The 18,042-nt window shown below is 38.3% G+C and overlaps 1 protein-coding gene across 13 annotated transcripts in view; it reads right to left on the minus strand.

Moving 5' to 3' along the window:
- BIRC6 (baculoviral IAP repeat containing 6) overlaps nt 1-18,042 on the minus strand; it is a 168,147-nt gene that overhangs the window by 87,883 nt on the left and 62,222 nt on the right. For all 13 annotated transcript variants that reach the window (XM_044453246.1, XM_044453079.1, XM_044452992.1 and 10 more), the window contains 9 exons: nt 17,458-17,612; nt 14,718-14,844; nt 12,509-12,619; nt 10,875-11,008; nt 10,193-10,320; nt 7,426-7,988; nt 6,206-6,381; nt 2,980-3,076; nt 642-836 (listed from right to left, as the gene is read on the minus strand). In XM_044453246.1, coding sequence (XP_044309181.1) covers nt 642-836; nt 2,980-3,076; nt 6,206-6,381; nt 7,426-7,988; nt 10,193-10,320; nt 10,875-11,008; nt 12,509-12,619; nt 14,718-14,844; nt 17,458-17,612 — 1,686 coding nt within the window. The remainder of the gene's footprint in view (nt 1-641; nt 837-2,979; nt 3,077-6,205; nt 6,382-7,425; nt 7,989-10,192; nt 10,321-10,874; nt 11,009-12,508; nt 12,620-14,717; nt 14,845-17,457; nt 17,613-18,042) is intronic.

Consider the following 18,042-nt stretch of genomic DNA (forward strand, 5'->3'; position numbering starts at 1 on the left):
AAGGAGTTTAAAAGAAGAAATCAGATAAACTTTCAATTATAAGGCTGAGGCTACAACATTCTTCATGCACTGGCACTTCTCAAATTAACATCATGGAATTGGATATATATTATCGCAGATGTCATCTGTCAAGAATTTCCATATAGCTCCATTGATTTGGAGACAACAACCAGGGTTTGAAGCTAGCTTCAAGTCTTTACAAAAAGGAAACATGATTGTTGTTAATTGTTGAGGTTTATGCCAGTGCCATGCACCGTTTAACCATGGTTTATGCTGCTGCAGACAGGACAAATCTGTAATTCAGAAGGGAGAATGGAGGACCCAAGTTCAGGACCCACTTTTCATTTTGCCCCTCCAACAGTCAGCAGGCATTCTGTGTCCACTGAACATGTTTAGTCTTCACTGTGGTGGTTTGGATTTTTCCTCTAAAGATTCTTCATTGTTTTGCATACCTAGAAGATCCCTCATGCCTGCTGATACCTACCTCTTTCAGATGGTAGAAGGTGTTGTTGTGGTCATGTATGGACAGGAACTTTGCGAATGAATTCACTACTAGTATATGCTAATTATTATAACATACCCAAAAGGTCTTATTTCATGTGCTTCAAAATTATGCCAATGTAAAGGGTGACATAGCTTACCCAAGGGTGCAAAATTGTGAATTCCTTCTGCATTATCAGGCTCAGACGCTAGAACCCTTGCTTTCAGACTACTCTCTGTTGCCTTGCTAGGGCCAGAATCTAGAAATTTCATAATAGTTGAAACCATGCTTCTTGCTGTGTTTACAATGGCTCTGGTGCTGGTCACCATGTTATTGCAAATGAGCTGAACACCTCCTATGAATGAAACAGAATGTTAATAAACATCTAAACCAACAACACAGCCAACCACAAGATAGATGGTTTTGTTGTGAGCAAGTCTCTTCCTCCCACTTTCTCCTTCCAGCACACTCAGAAAAAAAATTAGAAGCATGCTCTTTTATTAAAGTTTAATATGTTACAGAAAAGTTTAAGTAGCCTTTTCCTGGAGAAATAGAAAGTAGTTTTCTCCTGGAGATACGGAAGAAGCATTTACCCACGGAAAGTTTAACCCAAACTGAAGCTTCCCCTCCTTCCCACCCTTTCTAACTCTCTCTTCAGGATGGCTTCTGCTGCTTGATGGTTAGGCAGCAGGAATGCCAGACAATTCTTAACTAGTCTGCCCACTTTGCCTGTCATCTCCTGACTGGGTCAAGGATCCTCCTCCATTGCCTCCTTCACAAGCTCTGAAATGTCCCCACTCTTCCAAGGCTGGTGCTCACATCTGCCTTAGAATCTTCACTAGATACGAGTGTGTTCAATGTATTCTCGGTATCAGCATGAAGAAAAAGGAATAATAAATTGAAATAATTTTTATTTTTCAATGTAATCCCCCATAACTTCAATACATTTATTATATCCAGAAATTAACTTTTCAATTCCCTGTAAAAAATACCCTTCCTCCTTGTCTAAAAATGTGCATTAATTGCCGCCTTGAGCTCTTCATCGTCAGAAAATCGCTTCCCACGAAGATCTTTTTTTAAGTTTGGGAATAGGTAGTAGTCACTGGGGGCTAGGTCCGGGCTATATGGTGGGTGGTTTATTTCTTCGAAACCACGGTCTCACACAGCAGCCTTTGAAACACGCGCTGTGTGAATGGGTGCATTGTCATAAAGAAGCAACACACCTACAGTCAATTTTCCCCGCCTTTTTTAATTGCTTCGCTTAAATTACGCAGAGTGGTTGCGTAAGGTGCTGCGTTTATGGTTTCACCATTTTTCGTGTACTCAAAACACTGTGGCCATGATTTTTCCAGCCGATGGAGTGACTTTGAATTTCTTCGGAGGGTCAGCACCGTTTTTATGCCACTGCATGGACTACAGTGATGAACCCAAGTTTCATCTCCATTAACAATCTTGTTGAAAATCCTCAATGGATCTTCACCACAGAGCTCTAAAAACTCCCTACAGCACTCAACTCACACTTGTTTCTGAGGCACCATGAGCATTCACGGCACCCATCTTGCACAGACTTTTGAAAGGTTAAGATGGTCATGAAAAATAGTAAATATGGTACCAACAGATAGGTTTGTCATCTCTGCTAACATTTTGATTTTTATTTGGGCATCTTCCAATACAAGTTTCTCAATTTTTTTTCAAATTTTCTTTTGTAGTGGCAGTAACCGGCCTGCCAGAGAGAGGGTCATCTTCAATGCTTTCTCTGCCCCTTTTAAATTCACTTGACCACTTTTGAACAGAGATAATGAAGGTGTAGAGTCCTGGTAAACGGCTACCATCTCTTCAAGAACAATTTTTTGACTTTTTTCTTGGTTTGTAAGGAACTTAATCACAGTGTGGTGCTCGATTTTCTTCAACATTGTCGCATCAGTCATCATGGTCATCTTTCACTGAGGATTACTAGGGAACTAATGATCATACTTATTTGAAATTTTGCATGTATACCCTCAGATAGTGTCATTAGCTAATGAAATAATTAAATTACCCACATCAATAGCAAATCAACCCGATACCGAGAATACATTGAACGTAACCTTAGAAGTGCCAGGTTGTCTGTCCACCTTTGCCCTTCTGCCTCCTCCACAGAATCAGACAAATCTACCTGAGCAGACTCTAATGTGCAATATGGGACATGAACAGTGTTAATAGGCAAAATTCCTATGCCAGTATGAAAAGTGCCATGTTTGGAACAGGACAAGCATACTGAGACCAACCGCTCTGCTACTGCCCACTGCATATCCCCACTCCCCAAATCTGCCCAATGGCCAGACAAAATTCTGGAACAGCATGAATGACAGTTTGGTGTTACACAGCCTGGGAAGGATATAAACAGCGAACTCCTAGGACACATGTAGCACATATTTCTCCCCATGCTCAAGGCCATTTCAATCCCAACCATGGGATTTCTCAGGTCAGTATCCTAGGAAATGGAAAAAGACACTTACCCATATCATGAAATGCTTTCAGTGCCTCACTGGTATCTAGCACTCGTAAGATGAACCACAGAAGTGGTTCAGATAACTGGCAAGTTGCAAGAGAACCCTAGTAGAAATGCAAAGAACTGTGTAATTCTAAGTACACATAATTATATTATCTTGATATAATACAGATAATTAATTTGGAAGCAATTCACTTTTTTTCTACAGACTAGTTTTCATATTAAAAAAAGAAACAATGCAGACTATATTCATTGAACTCTGAATCTTTACCCTGAACATAAAGCAATAGATCTGCTTTTACATGTCATAATGCCTAATTAATAGACTTTTGATTAATAGACTTTTGTGATGGAAGTTTCATGTCAAATTAGTTGGCAAGTACTGTAGCAGCTGCAAGCAAACAAAATCAAAAAAACATGGTTATCAATCTTTTTATGCATCTAATGGCAAAATAAAATGCATACCACTTATGAAAACCTCCTATCTTTCCATCAAGGCCATTATGGAAAATACCTTCTTCAAACACAACCTCCAAATATTACTTGATTACATCTCTCCCAACATGAAAATCTACCCTTTTAGTTAATATTTTGTTTTCAAAAAGATCAATTCCCATCATACTCCACATCTGGTACTACCTTGCTTAGCTTAAATAATCATTCCCTAATAAGATCTGTATTCACTCTTTCATAGCAATCTCAGTTGTCTGCAAGTAAGTGTGTTTAAAATAATAAGCAGGAGGGATAGTTTTATTCAACACTATTCCAATAGCTATTCCAGTTTCACCCTGTTATTATTGATGCTTGCTTATTATGTTCTCCTGTCATGTATATTATATAATCTTGGATTTTATTCTACACATTTGTTTTATTGTATTAATTTTGATTTTATAGTTTTAATTCTTATTTTATGGTTCTATCTTGGTTGTCCATGGTTTTTATTGTAAGTGTCCAGAGAGCCTCTAAGCAACAGCACAGCAAATAAACAAACACACAAACAAACAAATAAATATTATTTCTCAATTTAATTGTTCCCTTAGGCAAGTATGGATCTGCTACAATTTTTGAGACATACACGGGCAATATGCTTTCTCTGCAACTTCCTTTCTGAAGATGACATACTGCTAGGCCATGGTCTATCCCATGAAATGGCTAAAACACTGTGCTGTAAAATATTTATTTATAATATTTATAGGATGGCTTACAACAATACAGTGATGTAATGTCATAACAAACTAAGATGAAGCAATAATCAGGGGAAAACCAGAGTAAACAAGTAGGTTTTTAAAGCCTTCCTAATAAGTTTCTGGGGTCTAATGGATCCTCAATTGTAACCTATTCCAGAGGTGGGGGGCCATGGCTGAAATGGCCCCCTCTTGTGCACATGCCCATCTAATTGTCATCAATGATGGGCAAGTGAGAAAAATCTCTTTTTCTAAAATGCAGGCAGACTGCTATGGATGAAAGCAAGTCCTTCAAGCAATTTGGTCCCAAACCATTTGATGCATTAATGATCCAAACTAGCACTTTAAATTGGTCTCAGAAAGCTACCAAAAGGTCTGACAGAACTAGCAGGGACATATATCCAGGAAATTGCTCACAGCATGTCTGTGAGGACTCACTACTGTATTCTACAGCCTACCCACAAGCAGCTTTTAACCATCCAAAAGAGCTCTGCTGGATAACACAAAACAAATATAATGGTGCAGAAGCAGTAAGAGTTCAGCATCACCATTGCTACCCCAGAATAAGATTACAAATACAGTGGTACCTTGGTTCACAAACGTAACCCGTTCCACAACTATGGTAGAGACCTGAATTGGTCGCAAACCAAGTCAAATTTCCCCATAAGGTTCAATGTAAATTAGGTTAATCTGTTTTGACCCCTACGAACATGGTTGCGAACTGATTTTTGTCGTGAACCAAGTCAAATTTCCCCATAAAATTCAATGCAAATAAGGTTGACCCTTTCTGAACCATAACTTTGTTATACGTAAAGGACAGCATATAAAAGTTTTAAATAAATACGATTTTTTTTTTTTAAACCACAAAAATATCAGCCATGTCCCCAAGCTGCGGGCCAAGCCTCGCTGAGCCCAGGGACAAATGGACAGAGGCAGAAAAGGAGCGGGACTGTGGCTCCCTCACCTCCACCACGGCCTTCTCAGGGCAAATCGACGCTGCCAAGCAGCTGCCATGCTTCTCCCCCCTGCAGTGGGGAGAGGCGGGAGGCACCTAGCTCAGCCAGCTGCAGCCCCGTCCCTCGCCTCAGCCCACGGAAAGCAGCCCTTACCTCCTTCTTTGTGGCCCTCTCCTGGCTGGGGGAGCCGCCCCACACTTGCCTCTCTGGCCTCCCACTCCTCCTCCTGGAGCCAGGTGAGCACCTGCAACCTCCAGCTCGGAAGCCGGAGGTGAGCACGCCCTCATGGCTCCCCTCATGGTGGGTGGGGAGAAGGTTGTTGTTTGGAGTGTTCGTGTGGGGAAGATGGCCGTGATCGTGTTTGTGCGGGAACATGGCTGTGATTGTGGTCGTCACCCGATGTGGAGTTCGCAAACGGAACGGATGCAAAATTTTGCCAAAATTTCTGTTTGTGACCTGATTTGGTCGTGAACTGAGGTGTTTGTGAACTGTACAATTTTACCTGTGTTCAGTAGAGTTCATTGTGATCTTTCATCATGTGCACTCTAATAATCAACACAGTCATTTCATTGCCCTCAACAACTTGGAATATCTAGCAGATGACATGGTTATATGACTGAGTTGAGGATATATGGGAGCAATCATACTGATAGCCATTTTTTCTCTTCCTTCTAAGCAGACTATGGCCCAAACAGGATCATGAGTGAAGCTCACAGTAGAATCCCCAGAAATCTATCTGGATTCATCAGCTTTTGGGAGTAGACCATAAAACTTGGTCCCCTGTCCCTGCAGAAATTATAGGTAGCCTGTAGGTCAAAACTGATCAGATGTGAATGTTGGAAACACTAGATGCCAGCTAGTGACACATCTTGCCTTGCTACAGCCTGCTGTAGAGAACAGCTTATGCAATAGCAGAAGGAAAGGGGCTTATATGCACAATGCCCTGGAGCCTAGGTATAGGTGTCAACAGACCTCTAGAGTCACACACATTATTTTACAGTTGCAGACACAAAGAACTTCCATATATCTTTAGCAGTGACAGATCAAATTAATTTAAAAAAATCAATTATAAAGTGTTCTTCTAAACACTTACTTGTCTTCCCATATACCCACAGGCCATGTAGGTAAGAATAGGCTGAAGCATCACCTGCACTGTAGTGGCTTTTTTACTGAGTGTTGTTAGTATAGTAAATAAGCCATCTCCAACAGATATGGCATCCAATCCACCATGAAAATTCTCATGTTTTGTAAGATGTAAACCACTTGCACCTGGGAGAAATTTTTTAAAAATTAAAGGGAATGAAGTGAAAACCACTAAGTATATAGAATGCTTTTGATACACCCCCAACTTGCTGTTTAATCCTGGATGCCCTTTCAACTTCTGAAAAATAGAAAACTATAATATGCTCAAGTTATTCTACTGGAGAAGAGACAGCATGAAAGACAATTCATATATGTTTGGCTGATACGAAAGATAGCAAGAATACAGAATATAAACTTGGCTCTTAATCTTTCAAATGCGTCCAAACTCTTTAAGTTTCTGTGGCACGTGAACAGCTAAAGTTGTCCCCCACCCCCCAGCACCCCTGTTCACACTAGAAATCCATCATCTTGGACCCTTCTATTGCCCCAACAGTATACAAATGATGAATCTGACAAACCCCTAAGAGAATAAGATTCATGTATTATAGAAGCACTCATATTTGGAAGCAATTCTGTTGGCTTCAGATTGTTATTTTAAAAGCTAGGAAAGAAGTACTCTTCATATCTGGATATAAATCCTGGGGAAGGTTCAATATAAATAGGCCTTTCTGTGAAGACCCACTTTAGCAGTCGTGCACTCAATAAAAGTCTTTCTGTATTGGCAACCTAGTTCTAAAATACTGTTCCCAAAGAGGTTCAACTGGTGTTGATACTACAATCGCTCCAGTGCCAGATTAATCTTCCAATTTGTCTGCACATTTTAGACACAATTTTCTTCTATTTTCACTTTTAATCTGGATTTAAGTGGCAGTTGATTATTCATCAAGCTAGTATATTATGCTTATATTGTTTTATGAGGATAGTTTCTTCATGCCTTTGAACACTAACCTGGAAACTTTTTGATTAGAGAAAGAGCAGTTAAAGACTAGAAATAGTAAATAAAACCCCTAAATCCCAGCAGTTAAACATCTCCATGCCTACACATTCAAGTTTGGTAATAAACCAGTAAGGAGACTGTTTAAGAACTGTATGAAAGTTCTGAATTTTGTGGAGGCAAGCAGAACATTCAAGTCACAGAAAGATAATTAAATTCACAGTTAAAATACCTACCAATTATCATTGCCATAGCACTGCTGTTACATTGGCCCAAAGCAGACAGAATCTGACTCATAATCTGCTGGTTAGCTAAGACTAGGTCAGCCACATAAGCAGTTGAGCCTTGAGTATTGCCACTGTTTCCATTGTTATCTTTTCCACCAGAAACCTTTTCTTCATCAGAAACGCTATCAGTAGTGCTACTGGCAATTTGAGCCCGAGCACTATATTCTCTGTTGCTTGAAAGTGGCAGCTGAACCAAGATGTTGACCAACTTGAGCAAATCAAACATGAGCTGATCCCTTGTCATCTCTCCACAGACTGCTTTGGCATCTCCTGGCCGGATAATATTAGCAAAAAGACCTCCAAAACATGCTCGAGCGCCCACTGAATTGTCAGACCCACTGCGAGACATCACTTTGTCAGCACATGTAATGTAATGGTGCACCAGAAATGTAATTGATTCAATAACAGCAGAAATGGTGCTCACTGAAACAACTTCAAAATTTTGTTCAAGTGTAAATTCCAGAAGCTTTACTTGTGCATCCAGAGGCCCCTGGCCAGTTTGGAAAGCACCCCTAGAAGTGAAGAAAATTAAGAGGAGGATTATTTCAATTTATTAAAAAAATATTACTTGCACACACTGAACAGTCATGTGAAATAATAATTTCATGTTCACTTATACTACTTTGCTAATTTGCTTGTTTTATTACTTGTATTTTTTCAGAGCTTGTAATTACATAACAATATATAATTTTTTAGTAGACACACAAATAATAATTGCAATTTAGCAATACCTGCAATTCATTCTAACTTTTCCTCTTGAAGGAAACAGCATGAATCCAGAATCAATCTGTACCTTCTTGCTTTGCTCCCTTTAAGATTCAGCTCTTTGTTGCCTGACCAGTATCTGCTGGCATTCCCCATGCTTCTATCTTTGATGCCACCATTCTATATACATATATTACTACTCTTAGCTGTTTCGTTTATTATCTTTCAAAATAACTCCCATGCTGATAAGCCTTAGCTTTGTTCTGTCTGGTTAAACTATTCCTTTCATTAGGATTTCTGATGCTCTTTGCTATTTCCTCCTGAATAACATCTCTTCTCAGAATAATGAACTCTGATAAAACAGAACATCTCCCAATGTGCCTGCTTTTTCTTGTCTCTGGATAATATTAGATATGAACCTGGTTACCATGGCAGCAAATCATGAGTTAACTCAGTTTGCTGTTGGACTAGTCACAGGAGTGTTTAGACCCTAAGCAACCCTTTAGTCAGTGTTCACACAGCATGCTGACAACCTCTGACTGCAATGGTCTGACATTGTTAAAACAAAAGTGTCTTGCATATAGCAGCCACTGACTGCGAACAGGCCCAAAGCTGCAGGAGTCTTCCTCATCAGAAAATGGTTGCTGCTGAATCCCTAAAAAAACAGCAGCATTTAAAGGAAATTGGGGCAGGAGGGGAATACTGGACCCTTTTCTCAAGTCTGTGTGCTCTCACTTGAACTTTTCTTATTTCATTTAAAATCATTTTTAGATCACCTTTAAAGTTAAAACCCTCTCAAAAATAAAAGATTAAAAATAGAAAATTATACAATATAAAACTCTATAAAAACAAGTTATGCTAATCAGTCTCATTTAATGCTAAAATGACACTCCTTTTTTCTGCTCTCTACATTGACTTCCTTTTTCATTTCCAATTTTCAATAAACTACTTCAAGTTAACTTCTAAGCATCTTTAGTCTCTGCAGGTACAATTCTATAACCTCCTAATATCATCTAGAACTCAGAAGGCTGAGCCCCTGCCCTGCCCCCTTGCCACCAGTGCAGAAGGAACTGTGCCAGCTACCCCATTCACTGACAGTGTATTCTGAAGAGTGGGAAAAAGTTTTAGTGCTCCAGGCTCATTCCATTCCTCTATTCCAGAGTTAACTCTAGAGGGCTGAAAAGAGCCATCTAGATAAAATGCAGGCCCACATGCATGGCATTGGTAAAGACCTCCACTGCTGTGCTTTGTTCCTTACACTGGATATGTGTAAAGCTCCACTTTAGGAAGATTATGGGCATTTGCCCTGTAGTCCATAGGACTGCATCTTGACTGTAATGATCTGATCTTCTCTCTACTCAAGTTCTTTGCATTCTTGCCATTTCTATGGTACTATAAACATAACACTGCATTTCCTTTTCCTGTCTGCTTTCTCTTGTTGCCCACTATTATGAGAAATCTTTGCCTTCTGAAGTCCACCAAGTCCTTCCATGGGTTTCTACTTAGATGGTCAAAAAAAAATTTGACTTTTGTCAGTGGCATTTTCTAAGCATATCACATACCTCTTATTTTGCATCTTTAATAACTTAGATTGTAAACCTGAGCACAGCAACTCCTAGTTATGTGGCAGTTTGTTTTATGCAATTTAGAGATTATCTAAACATTTTAAAACCACCCTTCACCCTTGTGGACACCATGTGTACCATGGCATTGTACATATGTTAAAATTTAAAATATAATAAAAACATAAAAAGCACATCATATCATAGGTATCATGATGCCTAATATTTTTGAAAGCATATTTGAAAACAGGTTAAATCTTGGGTGTGATGAGGACAAAGAATCGAAAAGACTCATAGCACTTTTACTGCATTTTGAATATGGATAAGCAAATTTGACAAAATGTAAGAACAAACTATGAAACTCTTCTTTTTATAAATGTAGATTTCAAACCAATTTCCAAACCTTAAGAACTAAGATTAAAGTAAAATTCTTGATAATAAAACATTACCTCTCAGTTGAAAGAATATGTATTAACTTTAATAAAAATTCACTGAACATCTGAGGGCATGCTGAAGAAAGGTGCACTTGTAAACGAGTAAGAAACTCTTGCATAGCTTGGGTGGCTGTTGGGCCAACCTGGAAAAGAAAGTTCAAACAGAAATTTGCATTAATTTCTGAAGAATGCCATTTTTCTGAAGCATTTCAATGCCTCTATTACCCAATTTAAAAATGTCTGAATCTTAATGGAACAGAGATCTAGATATGCATATTTTGGATTGAGGCACTGGAGTCAAATTTAATGACAACCCATATCACTTTTATAAAATTTAACCCAATTCTTCGTGCAATAATCAGCTGGGGGAGCAGGAGTAAGATCACTTGGGTATACCACAAGGCTTTATAGCTAACCACTCACTTAGCTACCTAGATAAATGCTATAATACCTTCCAATAAAGTAGACCCACTACTTAAGCTATCTTAATATGATTCACATGTATTCTGGCAGGCAAATTGCTAATGCTCATTTATAAAGCTGGTGTATGTAACAGGATTCATCTTTATTAAGATAGAGACAAAAATGAAGAGAATACTTACAGAAAACAGTACTAAAATTGGGTAATATTTCAGAAATTAGCCTTTTACCATCTTGAATGAGCTGAATATGTGGCATACTTGCTAACAGCCATTACCTGTGGACTATGTTGATTTGTTCCATGAGGATTGGTTCCAGAAAGAAACTTCACTAAAACATGAATAAGGTTGGGATCTGACACCAGCAGCTGAGCAGTACTTTCCTGAGATGTAATGGCACTGCTGGGACCAGCTGAAAGACAGGTCATTTCTAAAAGTAACATTCTGAAATACTTATACTTTTATATACACAACAGAAAAGGCTGCATTTTGTACCATCATATGCGACAAGCCGAAATATACAGTTAAAGACAATGTTAGTACTACTTAAAGTAGACACTGATGGGTTCACACACACTGTGGTGGTTATTAAGCCTTAGTGCTTATTAACCAACCTTGTGTACTGCAGCTTGTTTTCACATGCAAATCCAGCAAGGGTGGGGGACTGGGTAGTTAACTAATCACTCAGAACCATTCCCACCTCATTTTAGAACCACTCTCACTACTGCCACATGATACAAGTTGTGTAATTAGGAAAATAAGTTGGCATGCATCTGGATCATGTTGAAAGGGGTAAAAAGCCATCATGGCTTATTAATAACCCTTGTGTTGTGTGCAACTAAGCCATGAATACCTGGTTTGCACTATCTAAGGAAGAAATGGTGGCTTGTTATGAGCTGCAGCATGTGTCAGGCATGACTTGTATAATCACTATATGAAGTTCCAACCCATGGTATAATATGTGAAAGTGCTTCAATTTTTCCTATTTCATCTTATATTGATGAGTTTCAGGTTAAATGTGTGTTATTTTATTTTAATATACACTTTTTCTTTCTAATTAAATTCATTTACAGTTCCTTGGACAGTGTCAGCAAAAGCTTCTAAATATCACTGTGTGATGTTGATAACAGGGACTCTGTTCTGTTGCTTTTATAAAAGGTTATTAAGTTGATGGAGGTAGCTTTTGCATGTGAAGTCAAGGGAACTTGGAAAGTTACCACTGGACCTACACTTTTTCTCTACTTTCTTGAGAACTGGTATCACCTGTAGCTTTCAGAGTACAACCCTTATTCACCAATAAATGAGATGAGGTTGAAGCAAAATCCCTACATATATTCAAGCTGGGACCAAGAAAAAAAGAAAGAAAAACAAATTCCCTGCTATCAAGGCTTAAGTATCATTCTCAGGCTATTTGGCATGAAGTTCTGTTACCTTCTAGGTATTTACTTGGATAATTAAGTTCATTAACAAAGAAAAGAAGCTGTCAACCTTAAGTTCTTTGTTGATTCCTTATCCTAGCTGTTCATATGTACCTCTCTTGTCCTCTTAAACAGTAAAAATATGGAAGATCTTTCATATTTCCTTTCCAGAAGGAACAAAGAACACATCATTTTGTTTTACAATTGAAACCTTAACTCTTTAAATATTTCTATATTTAACATGAACTTTCCAGAAAATCTGGGTTTATTTTACATTAACTATATAAGTTATGCTGAGACACACTGAACAGATAGATAATGAAGGTGGCCTGTAAATTGGTTTTACATTTTAGCACATGTACTTATAACAGAAGTTCTAAGATGTATATAGTTTTTATTCAAAGTAATTTTAATAATTAAATCTTTTGTAAAAGTAAGCAACTATTACACTTTAAACTCAGATTTTTAAAGTGCCACATTCCCAAGTGACTTACAGTTGAATTGCATGTTCGTCATGAGGGTTAGACTATGAAGTACAAGGCACCATGTTCGCAGTAAGGTATTGGGATACCATGCCAGGACTGTCAGGAAGCTAGTTACTGATGCTGTAACAAACACAGAAGTTCAAAAGATAGCTTATCTTCACAGTAAACTGTATTTTTTTTATTACTGCAGATATCAGATATTTACTAAAATAACTAGAAAGGAAAAGGCTGGAAAATATTACTATGTCAGAAATCCAAATCTCAGAATATCTCAAGCTGGGGAATATACTGAATGAACAATAGTATTAACATATATAACAACAGGAGATTAAGTTGCTATGTGCTGTGTGAGAGAAAATAATCACAGGTTCATTAACATTCAAGGACAAAAATGAACACAAAGCTCCTCAAGAACACAGGCATACCATGGCCTGGCTTCACCCTTTCCCTTGTGACAAAAACTAAAACAATCAGGCTGGATCCAGATCAAGCCAAACTTTGAGCAGACCAACTGAAATTAATAGCACATAAATTAGACATGATTAATTTAAGTCCATTGATTTCAATTGGTCTAAATATGACTGTGCCTTGATCCAACTTGTTTGTCTGTTTTAAATCTGGCTTCAATATGGACAGGAGGAAACCTGAGACACACTTTGTGCTACTTGGTGCCACTTTGCACGTTGCCTATACATTGGCAACATGTTACATTATACTCTACCCTCATAAATCATGCAAGTTCCAATGAAGAAGAGATTTTCATGTAGGAACTTGGTAACATATGAAGCAGCAATTGCTACCTTGCTTTTAAGGAAAAAACACATAGTAGCAATAACAGAAGCAGCCTTTTGGCTCGTTTTAACAGAAGGCCTTTATGTATCTCTCTTGTCAATTTTGCAAACATACAGTAGAGAAATTGCGCAGCAACAACACTAAGCTTATGTAGACTGAAAGTTGAACCAAAAGACCAGGCATGCTTGTGTGAAAAAAAAAAATCTGAGGAAGCAAGGAGTCACTGATATTTGGCTAGAAGACAGCTCACTGGAGAAGATTAAGGCAAAGCCCATCTACTGTTTTCACTAGGGAAAAAAGAAAATACTCACCAATACTCAAGTAGACTAAGAGTGAGATCCTATGCATGTTTAGAAGGAAAAAATTTCTGAAGACGGTTTTCTGTCAAAACATGCATAGGAGTGTGCCCTAAGATTTTGTTCATGTTCACCTAAGAGTCTGGAGTCCCTTCTCAATGATGCAATTCATGTCATTAGAGTGTGACTAGAGTGTGACATGAATTTATCTTTGTACTTAGAATGTATTTGGATTGCTCCTCTGATCAAAATGTGCTCAAGGTAATGTACAAATAGAAACAGAAAAGTTTATAAATAACCAAACTATACAAATGCTGAAAATTGTTTAATAAAAACAGGGATTAATGTTAAATCCCTGTCAGAGAGTAGAATTATGAAATTAAAAAAGCAATAAGGTTAATCTGACTTCATTGACAAAGGGGTTTCACAATTGGGTTTCCCCAAATTTTGTCTGTACTCTTTTCTAAATATTATGATCCCTGTTTTATCTTAAAAGTATATGAAGTTCTGGACTAAAAGGACAATTTAATGCAGAATCACTAAAAACCTATATTAACAAGTCCCACTTGTTATATCTTACCTCAGGCTTTTAGCAGCTCTGAAAAGCTGGACTCCAATGTTGGTGAGGCAGAAAGGAAAAGGGAGAAGTAGGACCTTTAAATATAAATGGTTCAAGGCACAACTCTTCTGCCTTTTCCTTCCATATAGTGAATTAGCACTGGAAATAAACTAGAAATAGCACTTTAATCTACCATACTATTTTGCATTGAACTAATCCAGAATACACTAGAAACTGGCTGGACAACTCAACCATTTCAAAAGTGATAGGATGTCACATGCAAACATAAGGTTGGTTGGGGCTATACAACACACTGGCTAATCCAGCAACAAATGGGTTCATATGTCACACACCACAATCTATGAAGGATTATAGTTTTTGGAATAAAAGTAGAAGCGGTGAGTGCACTGCAGGCAGGGCACCTCTTCACTCCCACTTGTATATGACAATCAGTAGTCATTACATGTGAACACAGTCAAGAAATGTAAGGAGAGAATTTCACAAAGTACTAGGTTTGATATCCTTTAAAATGTTGCCCTAAATTATATACACAAAAACTGATGCAGCCCACCTTGATTTAAAGGAATAACAGGTGTCCGGTTGGCATTATACAAGAAAATGTCGGTACAGTTGTCTTTAGTCCCACTGGACCCAGAATTCAGGCTTAATGTGAGCCATAACTGTAGAAGGGACTCAAGCTGGAGAATAACAACATGCAACTTTAATTAAAGGCATACTTAGAACAAGGCATCTACGGAATTGAAATCTAGGGGAAGTATAATGAATGTAGATATCACCAACATTATAATCTCTCACTTATTGTAGTCTGCATTTATTATACTTTGTGCTATTTTGTTTGTATGTGAGCCAAGCTGGGGTGTAATCCTATACAATCCCAGCCAGCACAGTTGAGAGCTGTTTAGTTTTTTTCCTGTCTAAACTTTCATAAGATTACACCCTCAGCTTATGCTTAAGGCAGAACAACTGCCACATTCCTGCAAAAGCAGTAAATATGGCATCCAGAGTAATGTTTACTTTTAGTGGAATCAAAGCAAGTTTCTGGAAAGCCAGTCATACTTTAAAAATAACTTTTCTACTTTAAGGAAGCTTCACTCTTTGGCTGTTATACCAAAACCCATAGCAGAACAAGAAAGATGACAACAATGAAACCAAAGAGGCATTCAAGTATTTATTTATTTATCCACATATTTATATGCAGCCTATAACAGCCCAAATAGCCTCCCTAGGTGACTCACAGAATAAAAACATTAAAAGTTAAAAGCATAAAAACACACAACATTAAAACAGTACAAAAATCAACATTATAAAGGTTCATCAGTACAGAGGGCTTAGTTACTAAAAAAAAAATAAAAATAAAGGTACATCTTTGCCCGGCTCCGAAAAGAAAGCAAAGATGGCCCTAGGCAAATTTCCCTAGGGAGGGAGTTCCAGAGATGGGGGGTAGCAGTAGAAAAAGGCCCTTTGCCTCTTTGCTACCCCTCTCATTTCCCTGAGGGATGGCTCTCGTAGAAGGGTCTCCTGGGCTGATCTGAAGGGGTGGGTAGGTATATACAGGGGTAGACAGTCCTTCAGATAACCAGGCCCCAAGCCATTTAGGGCTTTATATGTTAAAACAAGCACCCTGAATTGGGCCTGTGCCACAACTGGTAACCAGTGCAATTCTTTCAAAACCAGTGTTACATGGGCCGTTCTAGGAGTGCCAGTCACCAACCAAGCGGCCCAATTTTGTACCAGCTGCAATTGCCAGACCATCTTCAAGGACAGCTCCAAGCATGACCATCCCCACCCACACACCCCTTCTTTCTCTCCTCAGTCCATTAAGACCTTCAAGTCAGGCCTTGCTGAGTATTTCAACAACACAGTAGTAAGAACATCTGCAGGAACATAGCCTTATCATAACTAACTCAACCAGTTTCTGCTAGCTGATGGAAAATGCTAATGTTAAATTTTAAAAGGTTGCGTGGTATAGTGGTTGCAGCATCAGATTATGACTCAGAAAACCAGACTTAAGTTATCAATGAACCATAAAATTCACTTGGACAAGGTACTCTCACAGTCCAACCTATCATACAGGGAAGCCATGCAGATACCAAGGAGCAGGGAGAAAATGTGGCTTCTTAGAGGTGAGATAGGATATTAATTAAACAGGCAACTCCCATTGTTCTGAGTTGGCTTTGGAATGATGGGCCAGTCACAAACACTACTCATCTCTTTATAATTTTTTTAAATTCTAGCCTAGAAATTTATGAAGCTACTTTATACTTGAGCTGGGGAGGGGGCTAGATAGTTGTGGTTTTAAGTTTTGAAACCCACCTAAATATATTTTAAATAGGATAGTTGTCAGTGGTATTTACAACCATCCCAGTATCTGCAAAGGCAGCACATACATTTAAATCTACAGGAAAAAGCATACTTTCATGAAAAGCATAATTTCAAAAGTATAAAGCTAAGTTATGGCTAATATTATATTACTATTTTCTATCGTTCTGTCCTCAGAGTGTTTAGACAGAAAAAAGTCTTATAAGTCCCAGCATGCCCCAGCAAGCCATTCTTCTATAGGTTAAGTCAGTCATGATTAGTAAGTCCTACTGCTTTAAATCTGAATCCAGCTGTATGGCTGTCAGTATTGTAATCATACAAACCCAGCAAGCCTAAGCACGACTCTTTACTGAATAGGAATTACGTTGTAGAGCTATACTGTTTTATTTGGTTTAATTAGAAGTAATTGTAAAAAAAATGAGTAATTGTAAAATAGGATGGGCACAATTCAGGTTTGTGAGATGTACTTCACTAGAACTCTGAGATACACAAATTGGAGACATGCGAATTTGACTCCAAAAGGTCACTACAGAATTGAGGAACTAGGTGTCCTGAGGAATGTATTCTTCTCAGAAATCGCCAAAGCGCCAAAAGCTAGAGCTTTTAGCGCCAAAGCTAGAGCTTACATACAAATCCTTTCAAGAACAAATCAACTCCTGTTTCCCTTAAGCTGTCTTGATTTCAGCAGCAACTTAGGAAGAAAGTAAGGTTTTTTGCTGTTGTTAAACCATTCGGAACTGGAAACCCTTGCTGATCTACACCTAGCTATAAGGATTTGGAAATATATCACAGTCTTCTTCTGTGTTAACTCACTACCTATTTTGCATTTGTGCAACTTAAGTACTTTTGATTAGGACTAAAAACCAAAGCCATAACAGCAGCAAAGTGAAATTTGGCTCAATAAAGAAGTTCCACCTCTCATTCTCAAAGAACAATGTGACAAAAGCTGTCGATTAACTTCTAGTACATACCTGAACATGATGAACTTGTAGCATGGAAAACAGTTTGTTGAAGCATACACTTAACATTGGTATGGAGGACAGCTGGATAATAAACTGGTTGTTCTGATTTGGTACATGCAACCCCCGTAGCAATGAATCATCTGTTCCACTAGGAGACTGAGTTACTGAAAAAACAAGCCAAAATATTTTTCAATTACAAATGATAATCATATCTTTTATCTTTGTCAGTGAACACATAGCTTTATTTTTTTAGCAGATGCAGATCAGTTCTCTAGCATTGAAACTGAATAAAGTAACCTTAAACAGGTGTTGATATTCTAAATCTGCCATTGACCATACCTGTTCAGTAACTAGCACAGTATTTTATCACAAGAAGCTTGTAGGTGGTGTTCTAGACCACTGCTGCACTCGTGCTGTTTCTGCTGAGCCAGTGGAACCCACCATTAGCACTACTTGTTACCAGTGCATGAGTAACTGTGGTCAGGCTCTGTCTCTCCAGATAAGATCGTTGTTGTCATATTTGCAGCAGCTGGAAAAAGGCACTCCTGGCTACTGAATCTACCTGAGACTTCCAGTGAGAGTTTTGGGTCCAGG

This window comes from Varanus komodoensis, unplaced genomic scaffold (assembly GCF_004798865.1).
Source record: "Varanus komodoensis strain SLA01 unplaced genomic scaffold, ASM479886v1 scaffold1, whole genome shotgun sequence".
NCBI classification, from domain to species: Eukaryota; Metazoa; Chordata; class Lepidosauria; order Squamata; family Varanidae; genus Varanus; species Varanus komodoensis.